Source organism: Paralichthys olivaceus, chromosome 24 (assembly GCF_024713975.1).
Source record: "Paralichthys olivaceus isolate ysfri-2021 chromosome 24, ASM2471397v2, whole genome shotgun sequence".
NCBI classification, from domain to species: domain Eukaryota; kingdom Metazoa; phylum Chordata; class Actinopteri; order Pleuronectiformes; family Paralichthyidae; genus Paralichthys; species Paralichthys olivaceus.
The window spans coordinates 6,534,583-6,548,373 of record NC_091116.1 but is presented as its reverse complement, the minus strand read 5'-3'; the positions used below and the strand labels follow the sequence as shown (position 1 = coordinate 6,548,373).

General features: G+C 43.1%; 1 protein-coding gene across 1 annotated transcript; it reads left to right on the top strand.

The window, feature by feature from the left end:
* The first annotated feature begins 43 nt into the window (after window positions 1-43).
* On the top strand, window positions 44-13,776 carry LOC109639040 (kinesin heavy chain). Its single transcript, XM_020102300.2, has 26 exons — window positions 44-670; window positions 2,204-2,291; window positions 2,657-2,730; window positions 3,238-3,342; window positions 3,745-3,793; window positions 3,909-3,964; window positions 4,117-4,204; window positions 4,400-4,524; window positions 4,620-4,724; window positions 4,813-4,961; window positions 6,006-6,154; window positions 7,372-7,550; window positions 7,699-7,767; window positions 7,854-8,060; window positions 8,771-8,923; window positions 9,018-9,215; window positions 9,475-9,592; window positions 9,697-9,773; window positions 10,113-10,222; window positions 10,375-10,476; window positions 10,578-10,638; window positions 11,005-11,076; window positions 11,160-11,264; window positions 11,374-11,590; window positions 11,717-11,829; window positions 11,961-13,776. Exons 1-25 carry the CDS (start codon window positions 545-547, stop codon window positions 11,803-11,805), a joined length of 2,871 nt encoding a protein of 956 aa, XP_019957859.1. The 5' UTR covers window positions 44-544; the 3' UTR covers window positions 11,806-11,829; window positions 11,961-13,776.
* The last annotated feature ends 15 nt before the right edge of the window (window positions 13,777-13,791 follow it).

Below are 13,791 nucleotides of genomic sequence, written 5' to 3'. Positions count from 1 at the left end.
GCGGCATCATCCCGGGAGCGCGCCTCTGTTGCCAGTCCGGACGATGCGGTTGTCTGTGCGCGTGCTCTCCGGTCTCTCCCCCTACAGACCCGGCACCGACCCCCGAGTTCACCCCCTCCGCCAACAGACACACACCAGCCCGCTGCCTGCACCGTGTGTCGGTGGCACCCCTGCGCACTGAGGCCTGTGCACCGACGTGGGGACGCAGCGCTGCGGTGGATCCGGTTCGGCCATGGCGCAGCCGAGGTGTCCGGCTTGGATGAAGGACGCGTTGCGCAGTGGAGGTTTCTCAACTTAGGGAAACAGTGAACCCCGCGTTTGACCTCCGCTCGGTTTGCAAATGATGCTCTGAGTCTCTGTTGCAGTGAAATCTGAGCTCTCCGCCGGACCAGGACGCAGGGGCCATCACCGAGGCCCCACTGGAGGTCCCCGAACCTCCCTTTGACTACCACCCTGCCCCGGCGTACACCGATCCTCGCCTCTTCTCTAGCCTCTCGTTTGCTCCTCACGTCATTAGGATAAAGTGTCTGCAGCCGCAGCAGCCATGATGGACGCATCAGAGTGCGGGGTGAGGGTGATGTGTCGCTTCAGGCCCCTGAACGAGGCCGAAATCAACAGAGGAGACAAATACATCCCCAAATTCAAAGAGGAGGACACCGTGGTGATAACGGTGAGTCCGTCTGCTCCCTGTTGTTGTGATGGAGAGTGTGAGAGAGGTGCACAACACAAACACTGCAGTGTCTCGGAGGAAAGTCTCCTGGAGCCCTGCAGACAGGCTGGAGATGCCAAGTGCGCAATAAGCATCGAATACTATAGGTTTCAGAGGATTCTTATCATATTGTACAAATGATTTCATATAATACCGCAGGGATGTAGTGTTTGATGCAGGAATATTATGCAGAATATTGTCATCTAAAAGTTTTAGCTGCCCCTATAGGCTTCTCCTTCTTAAAACAGCTTCATGTCCCATTGCAACCAGGTACTGATGGATGACAGACGGCTTATTAATTGTAATTCAAGATTTCATCAACATATCTATGCAAGAGAAGAAAATCTTCATTTCACATATTTTAATGACGTGAAAGTGTTGAAACCAAAGTGATACGACCACGATGTGTTTACGTATCATCTAAATCTAATTCAGATATGTTTGAAACAGGAATTTCTAGAAAAGACTTCTACTATACACTGAAATGAAGATGCAGTCATGTCACAGGAGGTTTACTTAACTTTAAATGTTATCCCTAAATCAAAATCTGACAATCTCACAAACCTACAGTATGAAAGAGGAGAAGAGAAAACAGCGTCTCATAATATCTCATATTTAAAATGATCTAGAGAGATTTCCCCCGCCTGCAGAGGGACATACTTTCTATTCCTCCATCAAAAACAGTTACAGGGTGTAATCGTTCGGAGGTGGGGTCAAAGGTTGAGTTCCGGCTGAGTCACCATTTTTGAAAAAGTGCTGACTCAGGAACTAAGGAAAGAAACCACACAGGTGCTACATGATATATGTGCATTAGGCCTTGTGTTTGTCTTCTTTTCCATCAGAGCATTTCTGAGTTTGTGTTTATTTGTATTTCATTTCCCCCCCCTCACCAATTAGCAGCCCCTGCACTCCCCCGTCATCACCAGGAGCAAGTGCACGTCACCACCTCGTGCCGTCAGTCGAGCTGCAGAAACACTGTGGCGATGGTTTCCCTGCTTCACTTTTGGAGTCAGAGTGCTGCTGTTGCTGCTTCCAAGTGCTGACATCTGCTTTTCACAGTGACCAGGCTTTTACCCCCCCAACGGCAGGAGGGGTGATGGATGGTCTGACTGAAAGATCCTGAAAGTTACTGGAGCATTTCCAGCTCAGAATTCCTCATTTGAAACCTCAGCGGGAAAGAAACAATTCCTTTGTGACTCATCTACATGCTGCCACCTTTGTTTTTGCCTTTTTATGCAGTAAAATAGTGATTTCAAATCAATTTATATTTCAATATCAGATATTTAAATGTCCAGAAATAACCAACAAGACCTCACATGATGCATTTCAGCAAGTCATATTTAGTTTTTAAATTCCAATGTCCTAATCTTTTTTATATTTAAGTTCAAATATCTCAAACTATCTCAATCGCTTATTTTTATGATGATAAAACAGGTAACAGGAAGTTGTCATATTCCTGTTGTTCTAATGTTTCCTGTGCTGCTTTGAAAACAGGCTAAACCGTACGTGTTCGATCGTGTGCTGCCTCCAAACACGTCGCAGGGGCAAGTGTACGACCAGTGTGCCAAACAGATCGTGAAAGGTACGACATGCTGCAGGGAAATGGATGAAACTCTTATGTAACGTTAATCTATTTGCACACAGACTTAATCTGTCCTCCATCTTTTATTTTATCCTTGTTAATTAAGAAATATCAGCAGTGGTGATTTATCAGTAAGAGAAATTGGAGCTAGTAGTTAAACACAAGTTATAAAGTAAGAAAATAGGGAAAGTTAATGTTAATAGTAAGTTTGTAATACTAAAGGAAATACAAAGGTACTTCTAGTAGTAGTATATGAATTGAATATTCAGTTTTACTACCACAGAAACCCACAGTACTGTGTTATTGTATTAAACTATGGGAATTTCCATTTTTCATATTTATAATTTACTTCAATATGATTCCAGATGTGCTGGGCGGATACAACGGGACCATCTTCGCCTACGGGCAGACGTCGTCTGGGAAAACACACACCATGGAGGTGAGAGACTCGCTCAGTCCAGTGCAAAACCCCTGACTGCCTCAGGATCAGTATCTGGATCTTACAATCAATTTCCCAATCGATCAGAGTCTGAGTCACTGTGTGAAGATGGCCACTGCCTTTTATTACGAGCTCCCATCCCCACTCGGAGGATTAGAGCACGGCAGTCATTGTGTAACAGACTTACTGCAAACGCCAAATCCACTCAAGCTCTGACAGATGTTGAGGTTCGAGGAATGAAAAGCCTGATAGCGGCGACTGACCCTGATGTCCAGCTTCGTTGTTGTTTGAGGGAAATTTACAGATTTGAAGTAGAAAAAGAATAAACCGACACCAGCAAATGACTTCAGTTTGTACTCTAATCCACAAAAGCCTCTTTTTAATTCTCTGATGACGGAGCCTCGCTCTCTCCACATTAACTGATGTTCACCTTCCAATTCAGTTTAAGTGGCTTCAAACTTGGGTTGGTTTATTCTAAACGTTTAATATCTTTGCTGCTGTGTTCAGGGCAAACTGCATGACCCCCAGCTGATGGGAATCATCCCTCGCATCGCCCATGACATCTTTGACCACATCTACTCCATGGACGAGAACCTCGAGTTTCACATCAAGGTAAAGAAAAGAAAAAACAAACTGTAACTCTCTGAGATTTTACAGCGACAGTATCAAGTGTTATGTTATAATTCACATACAAATTTAAAGGTCTACTCGGCAGGGACACGTTTTAAAAAGAATTAAAAGGTTGTGTTTTTTAATTTGATTGGCTGTTGATCAGTTTCTTTGGCCATTTATTTTATTTAACAATTAAATTTAATGCCTATTTTATCAGATTTAGAACAAAACACTTCATTTTACTTTTGAAGCTTAAATACCTCCATATAATAACCAGGCTTAGTGCCAACATTCAGATAGCTGATGTAGAATAATGATGTGGGCCTTGATCATGTTTAAAAATCCTGCTGAAGTAGGAATTAGAACAGTAGAAGTTAGACACTGATCGGTTTCTCTGTGCAGGTCTCTTATTTTGAAATCTACTTGGACAAGATCAGAGACCTGCTGGATGGTGAGCGTGCAACATTCGACATGCATTTATTGTGTTGTGTTGTTATTGAGTTTGTATTCTGCCTGTTAAAATTCATTTTGTAACAAGAAGCGTGGGATTTCTGCTTCATTTTAAGTGTCGAAGACCAACCTCTCCGTGCACGAAGACAAAAACAGAGTGCCCTATGTCAAGGTTGGTGAACAGGACGGTTCTCTGACATAAAGGATTCGATTAAAGATTCGAGTATCATTAAAAACTGTGATATTTGTAACATAATATTCCATATAACATAAAAAACTCAATTAAGAGTGAGAAATCATTTTTCCCCCCTCTTTCTCTCTCAGGGTTGTACTGAACGCTTTGTGTCCAGTCCAGAGGAGGTGATGGATGTTATTGATGAGGGCAAAGCCAATCGGCACGTGGCGGTAACCAGTACGTTTCCCTGCTCCTGTATTTTACTTGAATGTCTTTGTCTCTATTTTCTTCTACATTGACATCACAGCTCGGTAAATGGCGATGTTGCTCTCTTGGTCCTTTTGTATGTTGTTGTGTCGTTTGGTTTCCAGATCCTGCCATTTTCGTTTACAGCCTCACAGAGCAGCTAGTTTAAAAACTGTTGTTTTGCAGACATGAACGAGCACAGCTCTCGCAGCCACAGCATCTTCCTCATCAACATCAAGCAGGAAAACATCGAGACGGAGAAGAAGCTGTCGGGGAAGCTCTACCTGGTCGACCTGGCCGGCAGCGAGAAGGTCAAACCAGATTAAAAAAATGGAATGAATGTGTTTTAAGGGGATGTTCTATGAATTAACAAGTTGTAAACGCTGCGAGTCGACTGTTCCAACAGGTGAGTAAGACTGGAGCTGAGGGAGCGGTGCTGGATGAGGCCAAGAACATCAACAAATCTCTGTCGGCGCTGGGGAACGTCATCTCAGCTCTGGCTGAGGGAACAGTTAAGTCGATCGTAATTCTGTCTTTCACTTCCACGAGCGTCTGTGTGGCGTTGCCTCGTCGTGACACGCTTTTCATTTTGTTTCCAGAAAACCCATGTGCCGTACAGGGACAGCAAGATGACCCGCATCCTGCAGGACTCGCTGGGAGGAAACTGTCGCACCACCATCATCATCTGTTGCTCGCCGTCCATCTACAACGAAGCCGAGACCAAGTCCACGCTCATGTTCGGACAGAGGTAACACTGATCTTTCAGCTCCTCAGTACTGACCTCATCAATGGGGGACACGTTGGAGGAAGTAGGCAAATGAAGTTGGAGAATTATTTGTATTATTTGTTTTTACTTCCACTTTTCAGAACTTAAGCACTAAATACACAATGCAACACAAATATATGCATGCACATATTCAGATTTAAAAAAAAAATCTGAATTCAACGTCAACATTGACATTGAATAGTTTTTGTTATTGTAACAGAAGCAAATTAAAAGTGAGACAAATTAGGACAGTGGTTGACGTCAGTGCTGAAAACTAGCAGCCAGATGGCTCTGAGCTCCACACTGCATCCGGGCTCGTTCCTATTTATAGATCGCTATGGTGAAACCCACCACACCTTGTTTTCTTGTTGGTCTCTGTGGTCTTTGGCAAAATTATATAATTCTTGCTCTGTATTCTCCTTCATCTCTTATCCACCTGTTGGTCTATTCACTATGTTTCATATATATTTTTACGAGGATGTAGTTTTGTAAAAGTAATATATAAGTATTTTTTCCTCTGGATACAAGATAAAGTTGCCGAATGAAACTCAGCGTTAAATCTAAACTGCTTTCACTCATTCGCGACAGTTCAAAGTGCTTATGTAATAAACCGTCAGCAGCAGTGATGGGACGTGGCTGATGGGCGAGCGCTGTGCAGCCATCTGCTGAGGAAATGAAGGGTTTCAGGCTAAAATGAGATTTTCCTCATCAGAGGGGGAAGATCTGGAATGAAAAGAATATCTCGTCACACAATGTGCTCTTGAGAATAAGACTTAAATTCATTGTAGTATGTTGGTCTTAACTTAAAGTTAACCTCAAGTCAAACAGCCCATACTAATATATATATTTATATGTTATATATTATATATTTGGGATTTTTCAGCTCCATTCAAATGTGAGCAGGTAATATAAAGTCACTTAACTCCATGTACTAATGATAAAGGTAGAGATGGTGCAGACAAGAGCTTAAAAACAATCTGTCAGTGTCCAAGCCGACCTCACTCGGCTCCGTCTGTGACTGTTTAGAGCCAAGACCATCAAGAACACGGTGTCCGTGAACCTGGAGCTGACGGCCGAGGAGTGGAAGAAGAAATACGAGAAGGAGAAGGAGAAGAACAAGGGCTTGAAGAGCGTCATCCAGAAGCTGGAGGCTGAACTCAACCGCTGGAGGAATGGTGAGAAAAAACGAAATTCAATAATTGTCTTACAGAGGTTGTAAATTCTCTTGGTTTCGGGGGTCATGAATGAGATCAAGATGGGCCTTTGCATCACACACAAACGCTTTATATACGCCTAACGTCTATATGTTCAGATTATATAGAAACACAATCAGCAATGTCTGCTTCACAGCATCCCTCCGCCTTTTCTCCATCCCTGTTGCATGGTAACCACTGAAGCCTGCCTCCAACCCCCCCCTCCCGTCTCACTCTCCCTCTTTCTCTCTCTGGTCATTGTTTTTTTTTTTCAATTCCCAAGCAGAGGCTGATAACACTCCCCCACCTTAGCAACAAATCAGCTCAGCGGCAGCCTCTGACTCACACACGCACAAACACTATGCTGATGTGGTGCTTGTGACATGACTCAGCTGCCGGCTCCGTGTCCTCTCCTCTGTCGTGTCTCGTCAGTATTGAAGAATTCAATTAAATTAAAAAGTCAATAATTATTGAGACAGCAGTTATTTGTCAGGCTGTGGACACACTTTTAGCTCTGGTTTCAATCACGTCATCACAAAATAATGATTTTACTCTAAATACATCTGTGTGCACTATATTTGATACACTGCACTGCATGATATTTTGTAATTTTTATATTTTTGGATTAATTATTTTTCAGACTAATCCATAAAATGTGCTGTTATTGACGTTTGATGTATCCAATAGCGTCACCTACAGGCAATTGAGGGTTACTAGAAAGTAGTGCTGCACACTGGGGGTATAACAGTAAATATTTTCAGACTCCCTACTGTTGTTGATATGAAATATTTAAGAGCTACAGCCTCACCTCGCTCCTCCCTCACCTCTACACTCGTCTGTGACTTTGTGAAGTGAGCGTGAAAGTTTAAGTAACATTGAAACCCAGACCAGCCTCTCATCTTACTTCAGAAGGGATGTGGGAGGAGGAGCTCTTTAAAGCACGCTCCGGCTTAGCCTGATGAAAGCAGCTGAAAGAGACTAAAACATTTATATTTGTTAAAACACAGAATTCCCTCTTTATGTTTCCCCACTTTTTTTTTTTTAAAGTTTCATGCCTCTACAATTTTTGGATGTCATGAGCATATCTGCTGGAAGAACTTCCTATAAAATCAGGCTTATATAACATGTTTGTTTTGGTTCAAGCTGGTGGATCAGCATGTTTATTAGTAAATGATCTAACAGATGAGTGCACATTACAGGGGAGAACGTCCCAGAGGAGGAGCAGCTGAGCTCCAAAGATCAGAAGAGCATCGAGTGCGACAACACCCCCGTCATTGACAACCTGCTGCCGGCGGGAGGAGGCGTGGCGGTCTCCGGCCAGGAGCTCGGCAAGTACGAGGAGGACATCAGCAACCTGTACAAGCAGCTGGACGACAAGGTGAGGCGGAGGAAGAGGCTGGTGTCGCTCCTCCACACCTTCCTCCGTGTTTTCGATTCATGCACTTTCACTCTGTGTGGATAAAGTAGATTGTTTTTGTTGGTGTGTTTAGTGACTGAATTTACACTTGCAAAATGTATTTCTACAGGATGATGAGATCAACCAACACAGTCAGCTGGCTGAGAAACTCAAGGAACAGATGCTGGATCAGGAAGAGGTTGGTTAAATCTGTCTATCTGCGTGTCGGTTTGCGCACCTTTTTTTTTCTTGTATTTACCGACACCCTACATCCCACACCCCCAGCTGCTTGCATCGACACGGCGAGACTACGAGAAGATCCAGGAGGAGCTGTGCCGGCTGCAGACGGAGAACGAGCTGGCGAAGGAGGAGGTGAAGGAGGTGCTGCAGGCCTTGGAGGAGCTGGCCGTCAACTACGACCAGAAGAGCCAGGAGGTGGAGGAGCGAGATCAGACCAACATGCAGCTCGCTGAGGAGCTGCAGCATAAGACGGTGGGTTGTACATAATTATATTTTTAAAAAGTGAACAAGGATGAGTCCAATTATTTCCCATGGTCAGACATGTGGCTTTTGGAATAACTCTTCCTGCATAAAGCTGTAAAGTGGTGTTCCACTTTTAACCCACAAGATGATTACAGTCTCCACTAATTACACTAATGCTGTAATAACTTCTAATGTGATAATAATAACTTTTTAATTACTTGTCATTTGTCAGTAGCCCCCATTTAACATCTCACTTAAATAGCATGTGTTAGGAAGCAATTAGTATTTAAAGCCACATTTTTTGGAGCATATTTGTCTAAAGATTCGATCTGATTTGTATGATGGGAAAGATTATAAAAAGTATATTGTTAAATAGAAGGTAATTACATGTAGAATCTTTTCAAAAATGGAAGATAAAACCTCTTGTTTACTTCTTCAGTTTGATTTTAAATGTCATATTTGAAGGATAAATAAGTGTACAAAATACTTTAAACTTTGTAGACTTTATAATTAAACTTCCTCTTTTTAAATATATATGTCAATATTCTCTTTTTTCTGTTTAAATTGAATTCATCAGTGCTCAAAGTCCAAAACTTTATTGCCCATGAAAACAGGGTTCATTAATGAGAAAAAACTAAAGACATGTATATTAACAGTGTGTGTGTGTGTGTGTGTGTGTGTGTGTGTCTGTGTCTCTCTCTCTCTCTGTGTGTCAACAGGCGTTGTTGTCGGTTGTGCAGAGGGAGCTGGGTCAGTTGCAGGAGCTGAACGGCCTGCAGAGGAAGAGAGCCACCGAGGTCCTCAACCTGCTGCTGCGGGACCTCAGTGACATCGGCGCCATCATCGGTACCAGCGACGCCAAGGCCACTGGGGTGAGCACACACACACACACACACATACAGCATAAACACATACACTCGCACGTCAATCCCCTCTCTGACAACCCTCTGCGCCACACCCCTCCAGTCCTCAGAGACGAATGGGAACGGCTCGGCGGTGGAGGAGGAGTTCACAGTCGCTCGCCTTTACATCAGCAAGATGAAGTCTGAGGTCAAGTCGCTGGTGAACCGCAGCAAACAGCTGGAGAGCGCTCAGGCAGACGCCCACCGCAAGATCCAGGCCAATGAGAAGGAGCTGGCATCCTGTCAGCTGCTCATCTCCCAGGTAACAGTCACCTAGGTAACTGCTGTCACCTGACTGTTATCCTGCGGTGTGTGCTGTCGTGTCTGGGGGTCATTAGTTGTCTTGTTCAGAGCAGCTTTAGCATTTTTACCCATTAATGTTTAACATGATGACGTTCAAGCTCAAATGTCCCAAATGGCTTTAAAATGTGATTTAATTAATAAAAATGAATAAAATAAAATGTGCAGTTATATGAAGAAACAAGTGCTCTGTGGCATTCATGGTTTTACATTGTGTCCAGCACCAGGCCAAGATCAGGTCTCTGACTGACTACATGCAGAACATGGAGCAGAAGAAGAGGCAGCTGGAGGAGAGTCAGGATGCTCTGACTGAGGAGCTGACCAAACTGCAGGCTCAGGGTCAGTGCCTGGCCATCCCCACTAAACAAGCCTCGTTTTGAACGCGTACGATTTAATGTTTGTCAAATACGTATTTCACTAATTTCATTTCACGTGTTTCTCAGAGAAAAGACACGAGATGATGGGGCTGGACATGGAGAAGGAGGACATCGGCCGACTGGACGGAGGCGAGGAGATCAAGGTGAACAGTCAAATTACGTTATGTCAGTTCAGTCCCTTCCTATAAGCCAACTAGGTGGCTAGAATCATCCATCGTAAGCAGAATATGGGTCATGAGTCTTGTTTGATCCAAAACTTCTCCATCTAGTGACAAAATACTTGAATAAGGCACATTTATAAAGATGTATGTAATATATGATTTCATGTTATATCATTAAAATGAATAAGTGCATACAAAAGCTGGCCTATCCCCTGTGAGGCACGCCCCCCCCCCCGAGTGTATCCTGCTTTGGGCCCCAATATGTCACTTTAATATCAACAGTAAATGTCTTTAATGTGATCTCTTGTCTCCGTCCTCCAGAAAACACTGGAGGAACAGCTGGAAAGTCACAGGGAGGCTCACCAGAAGCAGCTCAGCCGCCTCCGAGACGAGATCAAAGACAAGCAGAGGATGCTGGATGAACTGACCGAGTAGGGAATCAATACACACACGCATACAATCACACTAAACTGGCGACAGCAGCACAGCACTTAGAATATCAATGGTGGATATTGGTTTGTTTGAGGTCAAAATGAGGTGAGGGGAACAGCATTTCATTTACTGGGATTTCTGTTTCCCTCAGTCTCAACCAGGGTCTTTTACTGGAGCAGGAGAGACTCATGTCAGACTATGATAAAGTGAAGGCTGAAGAGCAGGAGAAGGATGCAAAGCTGCAGGAACTAATGTAAGCACCAGTTCACCCATGCACTTCATTGAAGGGTGCAGAGCTTATTTAGCTGAAGATGTTGTGTAAGTGGTGACGTAATGGGTGTGGTTTCTGTCCAGGCTGCTGAACGAACAAAGGGAACAGGCCAAAGAGGACTTGAAGGGGCTGGAGGAGACTGTGGTGAGTCATGGTTTTGGTTGCTAATTGAATTCCCAACCCACGTACAGTCATGTAGTGTTAATGGTTGGCTGTTTTTCTGCAGCAGATTTGTTTTGTCACTTGGGTTGATCCCCTGCTAAGGAAGTCAAATGTTGTTGGTTCCCAATGCAAACAGTCAGAGTTTGTCTTTTGTCCTTTAGACGTGGGTTCAGTCCAGACATGGCACAGACCACATTGTCTTGACATCTCTAAGACATTTTCATTACAGATTTGTAGATGTCAGACTGTCTATTGAAGGGAAAGCATTATCTTTTATTGTGAGTCCAATTGTCTGTTGTGTCTCAGTTTGAACCACTATAATAATTACTCTTGTCTCTATTCTCTCAGGCCAAAGAGTTGCAGACTCTCCACAACCTCCGCAAACTGTTCATTCAGGACCTCACCACACGGGTTAAAAAAGTACTTCACCATCCTCTGGTTGTTCAGTATAGGTTTTGTGACAATGCCAGTTAAACATGGAAGCCTCTTTTGTTTTATTTTAGAGTGCAGAGCTGGATTGTGAGGAGGGACTCGGCAACGGAGCCCAGAAACAGAAGATTTCCTTCCTGGAGAATAACTTGGAGCAGCTCACCAAGGTTCACAAGCAGGTGAAGTAACATCCTAATATAGGAACATCTATATTTTCCTGAACTCAAAATGGAAATACTCAAGTAAAAGTACACTGCTAAGGTAAATGTAATGTTTGTTGTACACCAGCTGGTCCGAGACAATGCAGACCTTCGCTGTGAACTGCCCAAGCTGGAGAAGCGTCTCCGTGCCACAGCCGAGCGAGTCAAAGCTCTGGAGAATGCACTGAAGGAGGCCAAGGAGAACGCCATGAGGGACCGCAAGCGCTACCAACAGGAGGTGGACCGCATCAAGGAGGCTGTGCGCGCCAAGAACATGGCCAGGAGGGGCTACTCTGCTCAGATCGGTGAGCTCTATTGTCACTTTCTCTGTTAGCTGACGAAAATATGATGCAGATTCTTTTTTTTTTCTTTAAAAGTTGGGAGGAAAATAAAAACTGAATGTAAATAATCATTTGCTTTGTGTGTTTCAGCCAAACCCATCCGTCCAGGCCATCATCCACTGTCATCCCCCATCAGCAGCTGCATCAAGGCCGGCGGCATCTACACCTACAGCCACTAAAACCACAACAGCAAGTTTAACCCTGTGAGTGCATTTTAATAAAATGTCTTTAAAAACCTTTTGTTACATCAGTAAAGTAAATAATAATAATATGTAAAAGTAGTTTTCGCATCTTTCCATTGTCATATCTTGAGTTTTTTTGGTTCTTCCTGCAGACGGACCAGAAACCACTCAACGCATGCCAACCAGTCCACCTGGAGCCACAAGCCCCGCCCCTTACAGTTGGCGTGCCAGTGGGAGATCATCACAACAGTTTGTCGTTTCTCAAAAAAACACACTGGTTTCATTTTCTGAACGTAGATGTCAAAGGCCTCATTTATAACTTTACGCAACAGCATCAAGTGTAACATTTACAAATGAAGCCCTGAGTAGAAGTTTAGCAGGTGACTTGTTGCATCTTTTTGGTTTCTGACTTACGATTAAAACCTTCCAAAGCTTGAAGAGCCAAGTGGAACAGACCAACCTCTAGATTATTCATTTAATCCTAAACCAGCATTCATTCATTTAAAAGAATACTTCTGACATTTTGGGAAACATGCTTATTTGCTTTCATAAAAAGAGGTTACAGTTGAGGCAGAAATGATATTTACATACTTTATGCAGATAACACACATATTGACGCACAGCTCGTAATGTGTTTCACCCCCTCGCCTCTCAAAATACTCTTTGTTGGATTTCTGTGCAAATATCTTGAGCTGTGTCCTTTTTTGACATCTTTCTGTTTTTGTCTCCCGACCGCTGACAATCGTCCAAAAAACTCACGCCATCGAGCTTTAGAACGTATTTTCATAATCTGTGCTGTTTGTATAAAATCTGATGACCCTCGCTCGTAAATTGCCAAAGGGGTTTGAAAAGTAAGTGTGTCTTTTTTAAAGCCCAAAATGACATTAGCTTCTGACCCCTGAAGTCACAAATTGAATCATGTTTTAAGAAAGTAAAGATTTTATTTAACTGATTTGTTTTTTATCATTTTATCGTCTATTTGAGTTCCAGGATTTTGTGCGTTGAAATTATAAGATGTTGCTTGCTTGTATTGTTCTGTAGCCCTGCAGGGACACTGACCAGCCAATCAGATGCTCCTCGGACTTGGACAGTAGGAGAAGCTCATTTTTTAAAATATATATTGAACTATTATTAAACATTTAAGGGTGCGAGTCAAGAGTCTTGTTATGTTTTGCACTCGCTCTGGAAAGTTCCTGATCTGTAAGTCAGAGGACTGAAAACCCAATGAGCTTGAGATGAAGTCAGAATCTTCAAGTCCAACAAAAAAAAAACTAAAGCAGAAAAATGTACTGATTTTGAAATTCGTGTCCCTCTGATTGGCTGAGAAGTCTGTTTTTCACTCTGCCACACCTTGTGCCTTTGGAAACACCTGGACCACCAGAATAACAGACTTCATAGGGTTGACCATTGTTCAAATATTTAAGAATCAACATGGTGAATGTTATTTACATTTAAATGCCCTCTGCAACTTCCTAAGAGCATTAGATTGTTATCAATGAGACTCCTTTACCCTCTCGTCGTGTTTTTGCTGCTTTCCTTTGTGCTGCCAGCTGAGCATGTTTTTGAATGTACATTAGCACCGATACACTGAACGGCTGGTTAAGGCAACAGAGCTTCTGGATAATTGCTGTCCCAGATTTGGCCAAATCACGACTCTGAGCCAGATTATCTCCTTCCTCACTTGATGTCTAATCATTCGATGGTGGTTGTCTGACAGCTGCAGCCGCACTGTCCACGGTGTACAAATGAATGTAACTGCATGGAGTAGAGCTTGTGTTAAAGGCATGCTCAGGGAGGGCAAACAGGCGATTTGTATACGAGATGCGTTTACCTCATCATGATGTACATTTTGAGTTTGCGAATAGTTTTTTCAGTTCCCTTCATTTCTTTTGGCTGTGGCATCATATCTGAATATACCTACAACAGATGCAATTAAAGCTAATAAATATATATCTATTTAACTTTCAATTTGGTGTTTTATTT

Excerpts from the sequence above, each read along its gene's own strand:
- LOC109639040 (XM_020102300.2), top strand. The coding sequence starts at position 545 with ATGATGGACGCATCAGAGTGCGGGGTGAGGGTGATGTGTCGCTTCAGG. Across the intron at positions 4,962-6,005 it reads ACGCTCATGTTCGGACAGAG|AGCCAAGACCATCAAGAACA; the intron begins GTAACACTGATC and ends GTGACTGTTTAG. Across the intron at positions 9,593-9,696 it reads GACCAAACTGCAGGCTCAGG|AGAAAAGACACGAGATGATG; the intron begins GTCAGTGCCTGG and ends CGTGTTTCTCAG.